Source organism: Rana temporaria, chromosome 2 (assembly GCF_905171775.1).
Source record: "Rana temporaria chromosome 2, aRanTem1.1, whole genome shotgun sequence".
Classification (NCBI taxonomy): Eukaryota; Metazoa; Chordata; class Amphibia; order Anura; family Ranidae; genus Rana; species Rana temporaria.
This window is the reverse complement of record NC_053490.1, coordinates 356945125-356966141: the sequence shown is the minus strand read 5'-3', so window position 1 is coordinate 356966141 and position 21017 is coordinate 356945125. Positions and strand designations below refer to the sequence as shown.

Sequence of the window (21017 nt, the reverse complement as noted above, 5' to 3'; positions counted from 1 at the left end):
TTGAATACTTTTTCAAGGTAAGGCGACAGGGTGGATTTAAACATCTGGTAATATTCCCCTACAAAACCATCAGGAACCAGGGATTTGTTGGGTGGAAGGGAATCCATAATTTTTTGAATTTCCATAATAGTGAAGGGAGAATTTAGTTTATCAATTTGTGTTCGAGATAATTGAAGCAGAGACACTTTGCTCAGAAAATTATTTATCAATGATGTAGTGGGTTGGTGTGTGTCTCTATCCTCTTTTAGGTTATAAAGGGTGCCATAGTATTGGCTGAAGGCATCCGCCACATCTTGAGGATGAAACTGTTTTGTTTTGTGTAGGGGGTGTAGAATGTAGGGTATTCTGGTTTTGATCCTGCGCCCCTTAATTTTGTTCGCCAGCATTTTACCCGCCCTGTTACCTTGTGCATAGTAGTTCATTTTTAATCTTTTAGAGTGTTTCTCAAAGTCATCCAGTAGGAGAAGTCTGAGGTCACTTCTCAGTTGTGTGAGCCTAGCAGATAGTGATTGTGAAGAATGTTTTTTATTCTCACATTCCCCCCCGTGCAATTTCATCCGTGAGGTCCTTGATTTGTTTGTGCCGCTGCCTCCTTGCCCTGGCCCACAACTGAATAAGTATCCCCCGAATATATGCCTTATGGGCAGACCACAAGGTGAATTGGTCCTGGGTAGGTGTATCGTTTATAGCAAAGAACTCCTTTAGGTGCTTCTCTACAGTTTGTCGCACATCAGGCCGTTGCAACAGGAACGTGTTAGCCCTCCATACAGGGGGCGGGTTGGTGGGTGAAGCATCTTTAAGAGATAAAGAGATTGAAGCATGGTCCGACCACGTTATATCGTTAATAGATGCTGAAATAGCCCTATTCAGAGTGTTGTAGTCAGTCAAAAACAAGTCTATCCTCGTGTACGTGCGGTGTGGGGGCGAAAAGAAAGTGAAGTCTCTTTCTCCAGCATGGAGACACCTCCACACATCAAACATCTCCGCGTTATGGATAGACCCCTGAAGGGAAACTCCAACTCTATGCGCTCTGGTTGTGGTATCCATGGTTAAATCTGGTACAGCATTGAAGTCCCCACACACCAAAAGAAGACCTCTCTTAATAGGCTGTATCCTTCTCATCAGTTTGTTGAAAAATTGAATCAGGTGAGCATTCTGAGCGTAAACATTAACAATTGTGTAGGTCACTGAATTGATATCGCACACCAAGGCCAGGTATCGCCCTCCAGGGTCAGCCAGTTCTGTGTGCAGAGTAAATGCTACCATGTCCCATATGGCTGTTAGCACCCCCTTTGTTTTGGTGTTGGTGTTTGCAGTGTATACATGGGGGAAGCTCCTATGAGAGCATTGAGGTGGGGATTCTTTGCTGAAGTGCGTTTCCTGGGTGCATATGATGTCACTCTTATGAAGCATGGCTTCCTTCCACAGGGATCTTCTCTTAACACGGTGGTTCATTCCCCTGGTATTTATAGATATAATCTTAATTGGCATCGGTGTAGTAAAGGAATGATGCAGACTTTGGCAGAACCAATCCCTGAGGGGTCAGAGCCTCTCCTAGCAAGCCAGATAGCAATGTCTTTGTTGGTTTATACTCAAAAGTACTCACTGCGATCCTGGGTTGGTAAATTATTCTGTAGGTGACCTTTTGTGCTGTAGGTCCACAGTGTGGAGATCAAGCAGAGCTTCCGGTAGAGTTCCATTTTGAGGGTATGTGGGTATCTGTATGGATCCAAAAACAAGAAAGAAAAAAAAGGAACACAAGAATAATACAAAAAAGTAGTTGGGATATCAATGGACATCCAGCCATTCTCATGGCAACAAGAGGTAACATAGAAGGGTCACACCCGGGTGCAGCTACATGCTGCTCAGGTTTAGGGAGGGGTACGTTCATGCCCAAGACCTATTACGGATTCCACGAGATATCTCATATATCCTGACAAAGGACATGGTGGAAATTACTTATGCGATCTGGCATTTCTCTGTGTAACCTGTTTCCAGTCAGGGGTGACAGTTGTTTTTTGAGAGGACGGTTTGTCGTTCTCACTGGGAGTCGGCAGAATATCCCACTCTTTCAGCAGATTAATTCCTCTGTCCACAGAGTCTACGTTAAATGATCTATCTCTATAAGTGATGACAAGTTTAGTGGGACAACCCCATTTATAGGGGGTATCATGGTTCCTCAGAGCTTTGGTGATAGTACCAAGATTCTGTCTTTTTTGTATGCGTATGCTGGGAGAAGTCAGGGTAGAATTGCAGGTTTTAAAACCTGGAGGGAATATTATCATTTCTACGCATCGCCTGCATAATCTGTTCCTTTACATGAAAAAAAGGTCATACGCAGAATCACATCCCTGGGTACAGCAGCAGGGAGGAAGGCAGGCTTTGGAAGCCTGTGGATTCTATCAATAGTAATGTCCACTTCAGTAAGGTCAGGGAGGAGAGATGAAAATAAGTCGATCGCATACGATCGCAGATCCAGGGGCTGTATTGACTCAGGGATTCCCCTTATTTTCATGTTGTTTCTCCTGGATCTGTCCTCGAGGTCTGCTAACTTATTCTTGATCCATTCACTATTCTCCTCCTGATTTTCACTAGCATCCACCAGGCTATTGATAGTGGAGGCATACTCCCCCATCTTGGTCTCAATGTGTTCCACCCTGTCTTCCACCTCCCTCAGTTCTCCACTCACTCTGTGTATACAGTTCATCATGTCTGTCTGTAGTGAGCTACATAGTGTCACAAGCATATCTCTGAGGACAGTGTCCATCACAGGCTGATTGCTAGTGGGAAAGTTGGCAATGGAGTCTGGTAACTCACGTGTGTCATCTCCGGATTCTGTTATAGGGCTCACTGCAGGGCCGCATCCAGCCTCATCCGAGCTTTTGCAGGGCTATCAGAGGGGGAAGGAGTAGATTGTTGACTTCCATGAGGAGACTGCTGTGTTCCGTGAGAAGAGCGAGCTTCCCCACTGCTTTTGGTCTGGTGGCTAGGCATGATTGTCGAGGCCGCACCGGCGCCATATTGCCTGCCTCCTTCCCTCGGCACTGTAAACATGTCCATCAGGCGTTGAGGTTTTACGGAGCCCTTCCGTTTGTTTGCCATCATCCCTGAGGTTGCCCGGACCGGATCGCTCAGCTGTAGGGTCGATTTTCGTCCTTTTCAGGCCGTTTAGTGCCGTTGTACACTCGCGGGTAGCGGAGCTCTCTCTCTAGGCTACCATCCGGCTCTGCTGCAGGCCACGCCCCCCCCCCTTGGTTTTTTTTTTTGATGACAGACTTCAAAGTGCCGTGACACACTATGTTTTGGAAAGCCATTTAATATATTTTGGACATGCTCCCTCATTCGTTTCCACATAGGTCGCTTAGTGCGCCCTACATATTGTAGGGAGCATGGGCATTCCAAAACATAAACGACCCCCTCCGTTCGGCACGTAATGAGGTCATCGATTTTATATTCTTTTTTGGTCACATTTGAAATAAACTTCGAGCATTTCTGGCCCATATAGTTAGTGTTTTTACAAGCAAAGCACCTTTTACAGGGGAAAAAAACTTTTCCCTGAAAAAAATTCAGGTTATTCCCCTTTTGAGGGGGGTCAGGGATGTTTTTGGCCACCAGGTCCCTTAGTGTGGGTGCCCTTCTATACACCACCCTGGGGTACTTAGGGAGAGTCCCCTGTAATTGGCGATCCGCCTGAAGGATTGGCCAATATTTCTTAAATATAGCCTCTAATTGCTTGTGCTGTGCTGAGAAATTTAAAATTATAGGTACCCCATTTGTTGAAGTTGTTCCTCTTTGTTTATCCTTAGTTAGTGTGTTTCTAGGGATTTTGTACACTTTCTTAATATTGTCCTGGATGAACTGGCTATTATAGCCTTTATTTACAAATTTCGTTCCAATTTCATTTGCTTGCTTGAGGTACTCTTCTGGATCAGTGCAATTTCTCCTTATCCGCATCATTTGGCCCTTGGGGATATTTATTAACCATGGCTCGAAATGGCAGCTGTCGACTGGGATGTAGCTGTTTCTATCCACAGGTTTGAAAAACGTTTTGGTCATGATATGTTGGTTTTGCAAAACAATTTCTAGATCCAAAAATTGAATTGTTTTCTCACTTATCGTGTATGTTAGCTTGATGTTTTTTTGGTTGACATTGAGTGTCTCAAAAAACTCCATCAGGGATGCTTCATCTCCATCCCAGATAAGTACACAATCATCAATGAAACGCCTGTAGAGTACTAACTGCGTTGGTTGATTTTCATAAACTGCAGTTTCCTCCCACTCTGCCATAAAGGCGTTTGCTACACTGGGCGCATATTTAGCCCCAGAAATAGTTGTGTTGCAAACCGTATGCTAGGCATCTGAGAACAAATCTCTTGTTTTGGTACTAGGTTGCTCCAATAGCTTGCTCATGGTTAAAGTTTGTATACAATAAGGCTACGTCAGCCGTTGCTAACAAATATTTTTTGCTTGGATCCAACACTGTATTCTCCAGTATCTGGATAAGATGTTTCGTATCCCTCAGAAATGCTTTTGTATGTGGTACCAGAGGTTGTATGTACTTATCATATTGGCCTATCTGTGAGTTTATTGATTGGATGCCATTAATAATGGGCCTTCCAGGTGGCTTCACGGGGTCCTTATGGACCTTAGGCACTGTGTAAATAATAGGGATGCGGCACTGATCCGGGTTAAGGTATTTAGCCTCCCTTTTCGAGAGTACCCCTTTATCCCTCCCCTTTTGGATTTGGGTGGAGAGTTCATCCTTGTAGATAGACGTTGGGTTCAGCCCAAGCTTAATATAAGTATTGGTGTCTTTTAGTTGATTACCCAACTTTTCATAGTAGTAATCTTTTGAGAGGACCACTATGGCTCCCCCATTGTCTGCTGGTCGGATTATTACTTCTTTATTAGCCTCCAGTTCTTTCAGACCTTGGTGGATGGTTCTGGGGTCCGGTAGTCTTTTAACTTTTAAATTCTCTAAGTCCTTAGTGACCATTTTAGTAAATACTTCCACATGTTGGTTTTTGTGGAGTTTGGGGTTGAAAACAGATCTATTTCTTAGTTTACTATGTTGGACTCTTCCTGGTAACATTGGTTCTGCCTCAGTTGTCACTGGTTGGTTCAACATGTATTTTTTTTATATTCAGTCTTCTTGTAAATTTTTGTATATCAACATACACGTCGAATTTGTTCAGGTTCCTTTTTGGTGCAAATTTCAGGCCCTTATCGAGAGTAATTAATTCATTTAGAGTCAGATCAGTGCCACTTAAATTAATAATGCCCTCTCCTAGTACATTTTTCTTCTTTTGGGCCCTTTGTCCTCCTCGACATCCTCTCTTTGGTCTGGGCTTCGGATTAGGTGTGATTCCTGTAATCTGGGTGGGGATCTGACATCCCGGCGATAATCTAAAAAAGACCTGGAATTAGATTCTTTAATATAATTCGCCAGAGGCTCATATTTGTTATGAGTATAGGCCGGACTTCTTCTGTTATTGTGTGGGTAGTGGTCACGATTACTTGGGCCACTTGATTGGTTCCCCTGTGATTGGTTACCTCGATTTTGATACTGGGATTGATAGAGATCCCTAGGGTCTCTTCTATCCTGATGATCCTGCTGGTATGTTTGCCCATATCCCCCTTGATTAGTTGGTTGGTGATGGGGTTTGTGATTGTTTTTATTATTTTTCCATGCTGGTTTTCTTGGTGATTTAGACCGAGGTTTCTTATTATTTTTCCACCAATTTTGTGGGGTTCTTGGTTCATTATATTCACCTCTGGACGGTCTTGGGTGTTCATATGTATCATTATTGGGATGTCTCAAATGGGCATCACCGTATGATCTACTTGTTCCAGGTGAACAATGTCTTGGTTCCCTGGGCGGGGTAATGATCCGAACTTCCCTCTCTGGGGATGATGCCACTGAGGCCCTCCTACTTTTCTTTAGTTTTAATTGCCACTTAAAGGTTTGATGCAAACGGTAATCGTTAGTGTCCCTCCAGTATTTCTGTTTCTTCCTCTGTTTGATATCTATGTCCTTTTGGTCCAGCACTTTATTTAATTGGCCAGTAAGCGTTACAAATGATGGGGTGTCCTTATGGTTTTCCAATAATACCTTACAATCTGCTATCTCCTTGTTAATATTACTCAGTTTCCGTTGCTTTCTTTTTAAAAAAACTGAAGCACTTCCAACCCTTTCTCATTGAAAAATTTGTACCATTCCTCAATACACTCTACATCAGTTAGGCCATCATTAATGGGAACATCCCACCTAAGATGCCTGGGGACTATGCCCTCTTTGATGTACTGTTCATGTGAGACAAGGTCCCACCAAACACTGACTTTCTTTTCCATGAGGTGCCCAAATTTCCTAAAGATGGTATCAAGGTCACCTGTGTCAGTTTTGGTTTGAACAGAAAAAACATCAGTCAGATCTATAGTGCGGTTCTCCATGTATTCAAAGATGCTCATAGTGGAAGCTAAGTAGTGAAAAATTGGTGATAAAGAGTAATTATAACTGATAAACTACAGCACTACTAAATCTAAAATACACCACACAATTAATAAATAAAGGTAAACAGCTGCAGTATGTGAAAAGGGTTACCAACCAAACAACAAAATGTGAAAAATATAAACATATGCGCTAAAAACAACTAATATATGTGATACCTTACTATGATCAATCCAATTGTGATAATAATTCAAAACCCTGAATAGGGGATTAGTCGTGTTGCCACAGTGGGGTTGCAAGACCTTGCAAGACCTACATATCAATTTGCGAGGAAATGAGGTGACATCTGCATGCCCTTGGCGTCTACCGCTACAAGAGTACCTGCTGTCGCAAGGTCCCATATGACATCCTGCTTTACAGTCAATGGCTTTAATGGCATGACCTTTTTGGTGCCTCAGAAACAACCGTTTGAGAACATTAGGGGAGTTCCCTTGTTGACACTTTCTCAGAAAGTGGTCTTTTTTGGTGGATGTTTGGTCAGTTAAGACAAGCTCTGAGCTGGCAGCCTTGTCATTAAAGGCTCCCTATCTGATCTTCCACAAGGATAAGGTGGTGCTGCGTCCGCAGCCTTCTTTTCTTACATCTCAGGGAAGACATTGTACTGCCATCATTGTGTCCTCATTCGTCGAATCCTAAGGAGACGACGTGGCATTCCTTGGACCTTGTCCAAGCTCAGAGAGTATACTTGTCTGTTACTGCTCCGTTCCGGAGTTCAGACTCACTGTTTGTTTCGGTGGCCGGTCCCAAGAAGGGCCCAGAGTTCTCATCGGCCACTATCTTAAGGTGGATCCGACAGGTCGTGATCAGGCTTACGCCATAAAGGGTCGGGCACCTCCCTGTCACGATGCATTCGACCAGGGCAATTGGTGCCTCTTGGGCTTTCTGACATCAAACGTCCGTTTCCCAGGTGTGTAAGGCGGCTAACTGGTCGCCCGCTCACACTTTCACTGAACTTTACAAGTTGATGTGAGTGCATCTTCGGATGTTTCTTCGGCCGCAAAGTTTTGCAGGCGGTTGTTTAACCACTTAAGCCCCGGACCTTTAGGCAGCTAAATGCCCAGGCCAGGTTTTGCGATTCGGCACTGCGTCGTTTTAACAGACAATTGCGCGGTCGTCCTTTTTTCCCCACAAATAGAGCTTTCTTTTGGTGGTATTTGATCACCTCCGCGGTTTTTATTTTTTGCGCTATAAACAAAAATAAAGCGACAATTTTGAAAAAAATTTAATATTTTTTACTTTTTGTTAAAATAAATATCCCCCAAAAACATATATAAACATTTTTTTCCCTCAGTTTAGGCCGATACGTATTCTTCAACCTATTTTTGGGTAAAAAAAATCGCAATAAGCGTTTATCGATTGGTTTGTGCAAAATTTATAGCATTTACAAAATAGGGGATAGTTTTATTGCATTTTTATTAATTATTTTTTTTTTACTACTAATGGCGGCGATCAGTGAATTTTTTCGTGACTGCGACATTATGGCGGACACTTCGGACAATTGTGACACATTTTTGGGACCATTGTAATTTTCACAGCAAAAAAATGCATTTAAATTGCATTGTTTATTGTGAAAATGACAGTTGCCGTTTGGGAGTTAACCACAGGGGGCGCTGTAGGAGTTAGGGTTCACCTAGTGTGTGTTTACACAGGTGGGAGAATGGATGGACAGCCGCACTCCAAAAAGTCTTGTTGAAAAAAGACGTGCTCTTTATTGTAAAAAGGAAAAAATGCACAGCACACAACAGCATACAGTGGGATAGACAGCTGACACGTTAGCTATGACTAAGCATTAGTTGTTAATGCGAAACGCGTCAGCTGTCTATCCCACTGTATGCTGTTGTGTGCTGTGCATTTTTTCCTTTTTACAATAAAGAGCACGTCTTTTTTCAACAAGACTTTTTGGAGTGCGGCTGTCCATCCATTCTCCCACCTGCTTAATTCTATGCATTGCCAGCACCCGTGTGATTCCTGAGTGGACATTGATTACCTGCCTGTGCTCACCTGGAGCGGCGGTCTCCCTACCTAGTGTGTGTTTACAACTGTGGGGGGTGTGGCTGTAGGACTGACATCATCGATCGAGTCTCCCTTATATAAGGGATCACTCGATCGATACGCCGCCACAGTGAAGCACGGGGAAGCCGTGTTTACACACGGCTCTCCCCGTTCTTCAGCTCCGGGGAGCGATCGCGACGGAGCGGCTACAAACAAATAGGCAAGGACGTACATGTACGCCCATTTGCCTGTACGTGCCATTCTGTGGACGTACATTTACATGCGGCGGTCGGGAAGCGGTTAACAGTTGAAACTCCTCCGTTGAGGAGCTCTAGTTTGGGGTGAAGTTTGTTTAATGCTGTTCCCACCCCTCATTTTTGACGCTGCTTTGGGACATCCCACTTTGTCAAGATTAAGGCTGTGTCCGTCCATGAACGAAAGAGAAAATAAGATTCTATACTTACCGTAGAATCTTTTTCTCTGAGTTCATGGACGGACACAGCACCCACCCCTCTTTTTTAATTTTGTACTGCTTTTTGACAAACTGATCTGCTTGGTGCAGGCTGAGGGGATATAGTCAGTAGGACCGCACCCTGGGCGGGGCTGTTCAGCTTTGAAGTTGTTAGCACTTTCTGCCTAGTCACTCCTAAAGGAAGGCTAATTCCCACTTTGTCAAGTTTAAGGCTGTGTCCATCCATGAACTCAGAGAAAAAGATTCTACGGTAAGTATAGAATCCTATTTTTTCATGGCGACAGACACTGCTCTCAGGGTTTACACAATCTATCATCCAGAGTGGGTCTCACTAGAACCAGCTTCGGGATACTCTACCCCTGCCTATACAGTCCACGGAAACAATGTGTTCCAGCCCTCTACTGATCATCTATGCTGGTTTCAAGCATCCTTAAGAGTACACATGGGCTTAATATTGGGTGGTATCAGCTGTTTCAACAGAAGCCGGACAACTTTCATCAGTGTGTATAGCAACCTGTCTTCTGTCAAACAGGCATGCTGGAAAACCAGCAGTCGATAAACACACAATGACCTGGTGTGTTCTGGCAGAAAGGTTAATGTAATACCCCTGTCGAAACACAATGGCTCAGCTGGGAGCTCCCTCTAATAACATCCGCTGGGTTGAACAAAAAAAACTAATGGTGGTTTCCAGGCATTAATGTAAGTGCTATTTATTTTTTTGCAGTAAACACTACAACTACATCGGGATCCTCCGCTCTTGTTCTGTTTCTAAATCATTGTCTGGAGACATCCCAGGGTCTATGGATATGTTGCCTGTGTCCTGTACAGTTAATATAAGAGGAGTTTGATTTACTTGTAAAATTTCATATCTTGGAGTTCAGGACACAGGCCACCCTCACTTTTATTTCTCTTGCTTGCTACAAACTGAAGACTTACTCAGGGGGATAGGGTAATAGGGGAGGCACCAGAGGGGGGCATGTCCTCAAAAGCTTTCCAGCGTTTAGTCACCTGACCCCACGAGCTAGGGCCTGTGAATGTCATCTGTATGGTACTGCAAGATATAAACTTACCAGGTGAGTTAAAAAAAAAAAAAAAAATTTATTTAGGCTAGGTTCACACCTGTGTGTGCCATGGTTTTCGCTGGCATTAGAGCCCATTCATTTGATGCTGTGCCATGCAACACGCAGGAAAGAAGTCCCTACACTTTCTTTGAAATCCCAGCCTGGACGGGAACTGAGGTTCCTAGTACAGGTGCAATTTCCAGGCGGGGAGTGTGCCATTAGCTTTAGTGTCACCTGCCCGCGAGTCCCTCATTTTGCTGTGTGAGTGGTTGCAGTTGCCTGTATTTGTGCGGGGCGCCACTCGCACATATATGAACCTAGCCTTAAGGTATTGACATTTTGAGCAGTATTGATCCCTAGTCTTTTGTTGTAAGTGGAGTAAATACTGTTTCATTTGGAAAGATTTACATTATTATTAAGACGTTTACATTCACAATATTTTTTAATGCCCTTATTGGTAATGGATACAGGTTTTCTTTAATCTTACCGGTGAGTACCACATTTCATAGCCTTTTGTGGATCATAATTTTCAGCAGATGTTTTTAACAGACTGACATGAGTTTGCTTTTTGACCTAATTGCATCTTGGGGGGGGGGCATGATGGGTGAAGTTTGCTATCCTGAAATATTCCCAAATTGTAAGGGGTCTATGTTTCTTGAATAAAATATGCTCCTTCTGTCATGCAGATCTTTGAGAGAATATTGTTTATCTGGGCAATCCGGCACCCTGCAAGTGGATATGTACAGGGAATCAATGATCTGGTTACCCCATTCTTTGTTGTATTTCTTACGGAACACATAGGTGAGACTGCAGTATTTTCCTCCTTCTGTTTGTTTTTTTCATTACATTTCTTATTGGTTAGTATTTGTAAAAGTGACATTAAAGTGATTGTAAACTCCCTTCATGAAATCTGACCTGGTCACTTAGAGCTATGGAGAGAGATAAGTAAACACTACAGATATGAGTGATATATCTCTGCTGCTCTGTTCCTCTGTTATCAGCAGTCACTTCTGACAAGTTCTCTGACAGAGATAACAGCAACTCAAAATGTGTCGGTGAGGACACTTTGAGATAGATGGGCAGAGAGCTGGTCTATTCACAGTACATCTCTGCATGTTCCTTTGTACTGATATCACAAAAAGGCAAATGAAAACCCCAGTTGGACTTACCGGTAACAGTATTTCCAGGACAGCTACTTGAGAGATGATTGGCTTCGCCCTCTACAGGAAACACAAATCAGATACAATTTAAAAGGCCCATCCCCTTCCTCTGACCCTCAGTTGTTAGAAGATCAAGTAAACCTCCACCAAAAGTGCACTCGGCAAAGAGAAAAAAACACAAACTCTTAAAAACACCACCACCAGGTAAACAAGGTCGACCAATGAAAAAACAGAATAGGGTGGAAATATAGACGCTGTCCTGGAAGGTTCCTGGAAATACTGTTACCGGTAAGTCTAACAGGGGTCCCCCCCCCCTCACCTTCCAGGACAGCTACTTGAGAGGGTAAGCAAGATATAATACCTCAGGGAGGGAGGACAGCCTGCAGCACTTAACTACCAAAGGAGAGGTCCTGTCTGGAAAGCATCTGAACTCTATAATGTTTGACAAATGCATGAGAGGACCACCAGACTGCAGCTTTAGACATGTGTTCCCATGATGCCCTCACTCTTTCTGCCCACGACATGGCCATGGATCTTGTTGAATGAGCCCTAATTCTAGAAGGAGGGGTGAGATCTGATGCTTTGTACGCTTCACAAATAGCCCCCCTAATCCACCTAGCAATAGAACTTTTAGACACTTTGGATCCCTTATTGGGGCCACTGAACAACACCAACAGTTGGGAGGAACTCCTGAAACCACTGGATTTTTCTAGGTAAAGCAGAAGACATATTTTCACATCTAAAAGACTAAACCTGTCAGGGAACTAGTAGACCAGAATGTGTGATTGCATAGAGGAGACCACAAATGCATGTAAGTGAAGAAACAGGTGTTTATTAAGAAGGTGACAAACAAGTGAAAACAACCAGTGCACAACAAATAATATATACAAAATAAAGGGGAGATACCGGAATCGTAAACAAGCCAAGCCTAGGTCATACACAAGGGGATATCAGAAGATGGGTAAGGATGGGAGAACCACAGAACAGGGAGAGGATGGATGGACAGGCTGCATAGCAAGGATCTAAGGTAAACAGGCAACAGGAGGGGCAGGTCCAGAATGGGCTCAGGATAGGGATCAGGCTGGGTCGGGTCAGATGCAGGCTCAGGGCCAAGTTTGCAGGCTCAAGGTCAGGAAGAGAGATACCAAGGCAAACATGTGAGGGCTCGCCAGGTATTTAAGTATCTGCCAGTGATTAGGCTAGGTGACACCTGTCTGCAGGAGCAGTCCGCTCCATACTGCCAGGACCCATCCGCTGGTGGAGATCAGTATTGCAGCCCAAAGATGATATAACACCAGCAGGGAGAAGTTCTCCTTACAGTTACAAACTGCCAGGAGACACCTGCTGGTGGACAACAGTACTGCAAGCCAAATAATATTACCAGTGGATGGAACCTTTCCTGACAGCCCCCCCCCCCCCTCATAGGAGCAGCCTCTGGATGCTCCAACTTATTGCTGAGGAAAGTCCATGGCGACAAGCTGGGCAACAGGCAAAGTCACATTAGGTTGGGCATGCGGAAAGTCCATGGCTTTAAACCAAACAAAATGCAACTTTTTTTTTTCTTAAAACAATTTTTTTATTGAGTATTCAGCAAACAATTACAATCAGTTCCAGTACTGGATGCAACCAGTAGTACAATTTGGAAGGTAAACGAGCAGGTACAAACAAAACCAGACTGTGACAATCGTGAAAACAACACATTAACAGCATGGAGGCAATGAATCAGCAATTGACAATAATCCTATGAAAGGGAAGAACAATACACAGGTATGTCATGGAAGTCAAGGCCGTCATCCCATCCTGGAAAGAGGGATAGAACAGCTAATATTGCCGTGAACCCAAACATGCTCCCCTTTACCCGCCCACCCCTACAGGGAACTATCTGTGGACGGAGGGAAGCCCTAGGGAAGTTGGTTCAAATATGGAATGAAGTGAAGAATCGGGAAGACAAAAAAAAAAGGTGAGGAGGGGAAGGTCCAAGGGGGAAAGTAGAACATTGTCGTATAATAGATAATCAAATCGGCAACCAGAAGGCAGAGCTGTGGGGGCATCAGTAGGGGCCGGAGGATCCGCCGGGACCAGGGATTCTCTGTAGTGAGTCCAGCAGGCCAAGGTTTCTCTAAATTTAGCATGGGTATCATTGGCATGGTGGATAAGTTGTTTCAGTTCCTCAATTTTATTCACTCTGTGATGCCAATCCAGCACTGTAGGGGGAGAGGTAGATTTCCATTTCAGGGGGATACACTGGGTGGCTGCATTAATGAGATGAAGCGCTAGTGATTTGCGGTATTGTGCTTTCGGTAAGACCATGTGGTGTAACAGGTATTGTGGTGGGGAGAATTCCAGATAGTATGTGGTAATCTTAACAATGAGGTTGTGAACTTCTTTCCAAAATGGTTTTATCAAGGGACAGTCCCACCAAATGTGGAGAAGCGAGCCCGTAGCCGCGCCACACCTCCAACACTCAGAAGGAACAGTTGGAAAGATTCTATGTAGTTTGTCTGGGGTTCAGGGTCTGGGGTTCCCATATACGGTCCCACTCTTCCCCCGACAAGTCTATGGACAAATCTGTGTTCCATGCTGATCGGAATGTGTCAGGGGAGGCCGTATTAGAAAGCAGCAATGAGTACAGGGAAGAGATCAAATGGCGCTGTGGTTCCTCAGCAGTGCAGATGCGCTCCAGCGGGGTCAAGCCTCGGGACCACAATGTGGGTGTCTGGGCACAGTTGAGGAAATGTCTGGTTTGTAGGAATTTAAAGAACGGTATGGCCAGATGTGGGAAAGTAGCAGACATTTCCGTAGGGGTGAGGAGAGTGTCACCTCAGAAGAAGTGACTAGCCCACACCTGAGCGCGTTCTAGATTCACTGTTGGGTCGCGTACGGCAATAGCTTGTGGAAAGTCTGGATTACGACACATGGGAGTCATGGGTCCAGGTGAGGGGGTCAGTTGGATTTTACGGCATACTGCCCTAAAGTTTAAAATCGTAGGTCCGATTAGGGGATAATCTAAGCAAGGTTTAGGGACAGAGTGTGGATCAATCCATGGGATATGGGAAACGGAAGGAATTAATTTTCCACAGCCACCCAATCCTTGTTACTCGCATGGAGATGCCAGTCAACAACTCTTGTAAGTTGGCAGGCCTTATGCTAGAGTGCAATGTCAGGTAAACCAAGTCCCCCCTTGAGTTTCGGAAGGATCAATTTATCCCAGCTTAGTCTTGGGGAGCGGCTGGACCAAAGGAACGCCCTACTGCAATTCTTGACAGCAGTGAAAAAGGACTGCAATAGTCTGATTGGAATTGCCTGTAGCAGATATAAAATTCTGGGGAGGACGTTCATCTTTAGCACTGAACCAAGAACCAAGAGAAATTACCCTTGGTCCAACCCTGCAAGTCCTCTTTGATGGCCTGAAGAGTCTGTAAAAAATTAAGAGCATACAGGTAATTCAAATCCGGAGGTATGCTAATGCCCAGGTACATGATACCGTGAGTCTCCCATCTAAACCGGAAGGATTGCTTGCAGTGAGACCAACAAATTTGGGAGGGAGACATTCAGAGCTATAGACTTGTCAAAGTTTATTTGGAGATTGGAAAGGAGTTTAAACATTTGGAAGTCCTGTAGCAGATTAGGGGGTCAGAGAGGAATAAAAGAATGTCATCTGCATAAGCGGCCACATTACAGCACTTACCCTGAACGTTAATGCCCTTAATAGTCGGGGTTATCTCTCAGTCTATGCAGCAACGGTTCCATTGTGAGAACAAAAATAATTGGGGATAAGGGGCACCCCTGGCGGGTTCAATTTGTGATTGAGAAGGCGTTTGACAGTCGGCCGTTTACCCTGACATTGGCAGTCGGGACAGAATACAATGCCATAATCATTTGAATAATACGAGACTGGAATCCCAGCCTGCCAAGCACTGCCTCCATGTAGTCCCAAGCCACCCTGTCAAATGCCTTCTCAGCGTCCAAAGAGAAAGAACCCTTTCTCTCTCGAAGATGCCAACCAGTGGTGTACATTAATCCCTTTAGTGGTGTTGTCCCTAGCCTCCCTCCCTGGGACAAAACCATCTTGATCAATCAAGATAATATTGGGGATAAAAGGTAGTATGCGGTTCGCTACGATTTTGGCATAGAGCTTCACGTCGACATTGAGTAATGAGATCGGTCGGTAATTCGATACTAATGTGGCGTCTTTACCCGGTTTAGGGAATCAGGGAGATATGTGCACTAAGTTGTTCTTTGTTGTGATAGTAGGAGTTCATTATATGTTGTCAAAAAGTTCGGGAGTAATACGTCTGCGAAAGCCTTATAGTAGCATGCTGGTAGGCCTTCCGGGCCAGGGCTCTTCCCTGCCTTCAGTTGTTTCAATGCCCCAATGGCTTACTCCATCGTGATGGGGGAATCTAAGTGCAACACGTCCTCAAGGGGTGCAATGACAGAGCCATAGTCCGTCAGGAATTGGTCAATAAGCGTTTTTCTGTTCGAAGCGTGCAGAGGCGTCGTAGGTGTGGGCAGATTGTATAGGTTAGAAAAATATTGCACAAAGTGGTTCGCGATCTCCTCTGTGTTTGTGACCGAGCCTCCGGACGCGGAAGTTATAGTGTGTATCGTGTGCGACGCTCTCTTCTTCTGAAGAGCCGACACCAAGAGTTTCCCAGCTTTGTTCCCAAATTCATAGAATAGTTTATTGGTGAGGGCGTATTTGCGTTTCAGTGAGTTCCTCCCTAGCAGTCAGCAATTCAGCGTGTGTTCTATTTGCCAGCGTGAGTTTGTGAACGCGTTCAAGAGTTTTGACCCGTTCTGACAATGCTAGTAGACTTGCTTTTCGAAGTTTGTTGCGTTTAGCGAACAGCGAAATAAACACTCCCCGAACAACACATTTATGAGCTGCCCAGATCGTGGTTGGTGAGGAGTCCTCAGTGGTGTTTTTGTGAAAGTAATGGGACAAGGCTTCTGACACCTGCCTGGAGTTTTCAGGGTCAAGTAACAGGGAATCGTCCAGCCTCCAGATCAGAGATCTGGTGCAGTGCGAGGGAATCGTCAGAGTCAGGGAGATCGGGTGGTGGTCAGACAACAGCATGGGTTCGATGGTAGCATTCAAAAGGGAAGTGAGGTCGTTCTGTGAGAGGAAGAAATAGTCCAACCTAGAGTACTTTTTGTGCAATGGGGAAAAGTACGTAAAGTCTGACATTCGGGTAAAGTGTCCGCCATGTATCATGTAAAGTGTAGCCAGTTGCGACTTTATTGCACGCAGGGCCCTATACGTCAAGCAAGAAGAACCGGTAGATGTGTCTAGAGAGGGGGGCAGAGGGACATTGGAGTCACCCCCAACGACAAGCGTGTCTGATTGAAAAGCCGTCAATTGATAAAATACTCTGCGAAAGAAAGAAACGTGTTGTGAATTTGGTGCATAAACATTTGTGATCGTATATGGTAAGGGAACTTACAGGTTTATCAACTGAAGTAACTGATTGAGCGAAAGGACATCGTCCAATCGCCCAATATTAGGAGAACCAATTGGTGAGGTACAGAGTGAACCATGCTCCTCCACCCCAATAGGAGTATTGGGACACTGGCCCACTACTGTATGGGGGTTGACCAGGGCGCAAACGTCAGATAAGATACATAAACAAGACAGCAGTGGCAGTAAAAGACAATTGTAATAAGTGAAAGTGCCCGAGTGCCACCTCAGAACGGAGTCTAGCAATGCATCTTAACATGTGGAGGAGGATGTTCATCCCCGTGGGCTAACCATTACTTAGGGAGATCGATAAGCAATACAGTCCATGGAGCATCTCAACATACTAGAGCAGCACGGGGCGAGAGATTCCTATGGAGTAACTGGCATTCAGTCTTCCCACAACCACTCCCCAAGGCCCACCAGCACCTGTAAATGTTCACTACAGAGCTATGAGAATATCATGTAGGACATTCAGGAGGGTTGGAATAACAAGGTGCAGGACATATGCCGCCCCCTACCTCAGGCAGCAGTGAGTAGCAGAGGAGAGTGGTGTTAGCCGAGCAAATGCGAGTGGCCCATGTCCAGTATCCTATAGTATCAGAGAGTATAAATTTAAACATCAACAAACAATCATAGAAAACAGTATCTCTAAACCCTTAAGCATGGACCGTGGTTCGCCCCCGGCATACCCGACACTTGTCAGGACTGTATAGGGAAACCAGTGATAGTCAACAAGTACATCACATACCACCAGATCTTGTCGTATCGTACCACTAATAGGGAGGAGTCCAGAGCAGGGAAGAGATGGATGTAATAGCGCGCGGTGCAAAACGTAGCTTCCACGGTGATCACTAGGACAAGTCGGACGATCCGCATAACATTCGTGGATGAGGTCCAGCAGCGCCGAACTCCACGAGGGGTCAGATGACAGCCGGCACTGGTGAAGATCAGAACGTCCCAGGGTCCGGTGATCTAGCAGAACGAAGAGCAATCCTTGTGGAGGAGGCCTCGTGAGAAAAACATAAGTAGCAAGGGCCAGTGGTGGAGAAAGGCGGGTAGCTGCATTGGGGTAGTACATGGAATACTGCCACGCAGAGCAAGGGTTGGAGGCCTGTCCGGTCAGGAGGCAGCCTCAAAGTATGTGCCGGAGCGCACGGTCAGTGTATTGTGATCGTGTCTGGCCTTCACAGCATCCCGGGGACGCGCCGACCATCACAGCGAAGTCCCAACAACAGGCAGGGCGGAGTTAGCGTATAGTGAGACACAGCAGCCATGTGTCGCATGTAGGCCTGCCAAAGGAGCTTCCAGGATGAACTCACGCAATGCAGCATGGGCAATGTAGTGCTTTGCGAGGTTAGAGCGGCTCAAAAAGACAGAGTTTCAACGATCAGGTCCGCCTATACACAAAAGGGCGGGAAGCCCAGTGAGTCTGCAGCAGCTCAAATGTGAACCACGTTAAGTACGGCCAAACAGTGCACACATCCATGTAAGAAAAAGTAATGGTCCAAAAACAAAACATATATAAAAAAAAAAACTGAAAAACATGAGGCGACTTAAACCATCACGATACAGTCACCAACCGTGTACCTTCTCTTGTGGCATTAATAATCTCTCCGAGCACGTCGGGCTCCAGGGGCAGTGGGGGGAGTCACAGACCTCCCTTGGATCATGCGAACCAGGTGGTGGCCTCTGGTCAGACAGGGATCTCAGTCTGCGAAAGCGGATGGCCTGAGTTTCCATGGGAACCACCTGGGGTTTGTTCCATCTGCCAACTGGCCTGCGATACGGAGCGTACCAGTCCGGCACCGACACCAATGGTATACCCAGAGTTTCGCAGAAGCGGGGCAGGTCTTCTGGGACTTTCAGATGGGCCGTGCGGCCTTGATGAGAGGCTGCAAGGCAGAAGGGGAATTTCCACTTATAGCGGATTTCTTTGGCCCTGAGGGCGTCCAATAATGGCCGAAGATCCCGACGGTGTTGGAGGGTGATCCCCGAAATATCCTGGTATATCTGGATCGGGGCCCCTTCGTGCAAGAGCCGTTGACTTCTTGCTTGCTTCAGAATATCCTCCTTAAGCCTGAAGTCGACAAGGCAGCACACCACATCCCTGGGCGGATCAGTATCCCCTCTTTTGGGGCGAAGGGTGTGATGGATTCTCTCCATAGGTATTGGAGATTGCGGGGGCCTGCCCAGGACGTTGTTGAAGATGGCGATCACCTCATGTTGTACATGGTCCCCCTCAACAGATTCAGACAGCCCTCTTCAGTGACCGTGACCCTTTCTGCGAGGGAGCGGATATCAATCCTCAAGTCAGCAATGGCGGCTGAGAGAGTGTCCTTTATATCCGCTGCGATAACTCTCAGGTCCGTAATGTTCAAGTGTGGTAGCGGGGAGGCTTCGGCAGCTCCCTGACTTGCAGAGGGGAAGAAACCGCTGGAGGTGCCGTTAGCACAATGTCGGAAGGAGCCGAGGGAGATAAGGGTGCCGGGCCTAGTGCAGTTCCTTGGCGGAACAACGCCATGTTTTCCCCTGGATGAGCGGAACATCTCCGGGATATTTTGTCCCTGCGAGGCCGTGTTTTCCCCCGGGGAGCCAGAGGCAGAGGTATGCCTGGAAGCAGTTCCCATTGCGGCAGGTTCAAACGGGATGCAAAATCTCAGCTTATGGAGGTTAATCGCTCTGAGGTGGCAGGAGCTCAGAGCTCACGCGTCCATCTCCTTGCTCAGTCCGGCCACGCCCCCAACAAAATGCAACTTGAGCTGAGCAGCGGGTACAGGCACATCCGGGCAGTCAGCGGGCACATCAGGCTGGAAAGTGGGGACATTAGGCTGGAAAGCGGTGCATTTCAGGCTGGAAAGCGGGCACCGAGACATCAGATTGGATGGCAGGCACCAGGACATCGGACTGGATAACAGGTACTGGAAATTCAGAAAGCACAGGTGCTGGCACATCAGACAGAACAGGTGCTGACACAACAGGATGAACAGCAGGTGCATCGGACTGGATAGCAGGTACGGAAACTTCAAATCGGGCAGCTGGTACTGGAACTTCAGACTGGGCAGCAAACACAGGCGCTGGCACATCAGACAGAACAGCAAGTGCATCGGACTGGATAGCAGGTACTGAAACTTTGGACAGGGTAGCAGGCACTGGGAGGTCGGGCTGGGTAGCAGGCACTGGGAGGGCAGGCTGTGGGAAGCAGGCACTGGGAGGTCAGGCTGTGGGTAGCAGGCACTGGGAGGTCAGACTGGGGTAGCAGGCACAACAGACTGGACAGTAGGCAAAGATTTGGCAGATTTAGGTGGGTCATCTGGTTCAACTTGCATGGACACAGGCTGGAGCAGGTTGGTCGGTGTAGAGGCAGATTGGGTTACTGGGTCAGAAAGAACTTCTGCTTCTTTTTTGGCTTGGCCACTGTGGATTTGTAGGTAACGGGAGGACTGTATGAGAAGGATGTAATTGGGCAAAAGGTCTCAGACACTAACAAAGGAAGGGATCTAGCCGAGGCTAAAGACTCTTGCGCTATGGTTCTAGACGAGGAAGGACCCATTCCAGCTACTCTGTCATTAAGGGACCAAAAGGAGGCCACTACCTCCTTTATAGAAGGCATTAACTCTCTAAAGGTGGAAGTCTCTGAACTAGCTCTCGATGGAATACAATCCTCACAAAATGGTTTCTTATAACCATCAGAAAGCCTGGCCCTACAGTTTCCACAGTTCTTCACCGGTTTGGCCTAGAAAAAAGCAGAAACAGGAACCATAAACAAAAAAAAAAGGTCCATACAAAAAAAACTCCCCTGCTGTAGAAGCTATCCACAGACAAGGGCTTACCTCGGGGCAGTATCGAACCCGAATGCTGCCGCTGGTTCAATCCGAGCGGGTGCTCCATCCTCAGACCTGTCCTCAAGCTCCATCAGGCAAACGGAGCTCGGGCATAGATAGGCTGCTGTTGTCCTGCTAAATGCGCCTGTCCGGCGTCAGCAGCCTGTTTTCCCAGGCAGCATGTCCTCGGTGTAGCACACCATGCTTCCTTAAAAAAAGAATGGCACCCGGAAGTGCACCACCAGCCTCCCAGTTCTGGCACCATCTTGCCGTGTCACCGGAAGACCTATGACGCTATCTTGGTACACCTCGGTTAAGCACGAGGAGGACACCACTCACACCACCAGGTAGGCAAGAAACCTCAGAAATAGGGAACCCTCTGGATAGAAAGTACAGGACTATCACCCAGGACTTGGCCACAACTAGTCTTGGATGATACCAGAAAAGTGGGGTCCACCAACCACAGTTATCAGACCTAAGAAAAACAAAAAAAACATGTTGGTGCTCCTGGAGGGTCTGGAAACACAAAACAACTAAGGGTC

The 21017-nt window shown here is 46.2% G+C and overlaps 1 protein-coding gene across 6 annotated transcripts in view; it reads left to right on the top strand.

The window, feature by feature from the left end:
• Nucleotides 1-21017, top strand: part of TBC1D22B (TBC1 domain family member 22B) — a 911570-nt gene that overhangs the window by 573472 nt on the left and 317081 nt on the right. For all 6 annotated transcript variants that reach the window (XM_040337614.1, XM_040337609.1, XM_040337613.1 and 3 more), the window contains one exon: nt 10720-10834. In XM_040337614.1, coding sequence (XP_040193548.1) covers nt 10720-10834 — 115 coding nt within the window. The remainder of the gene's footprint in view (nt 1-10719; nt 10835-21017) is intronic.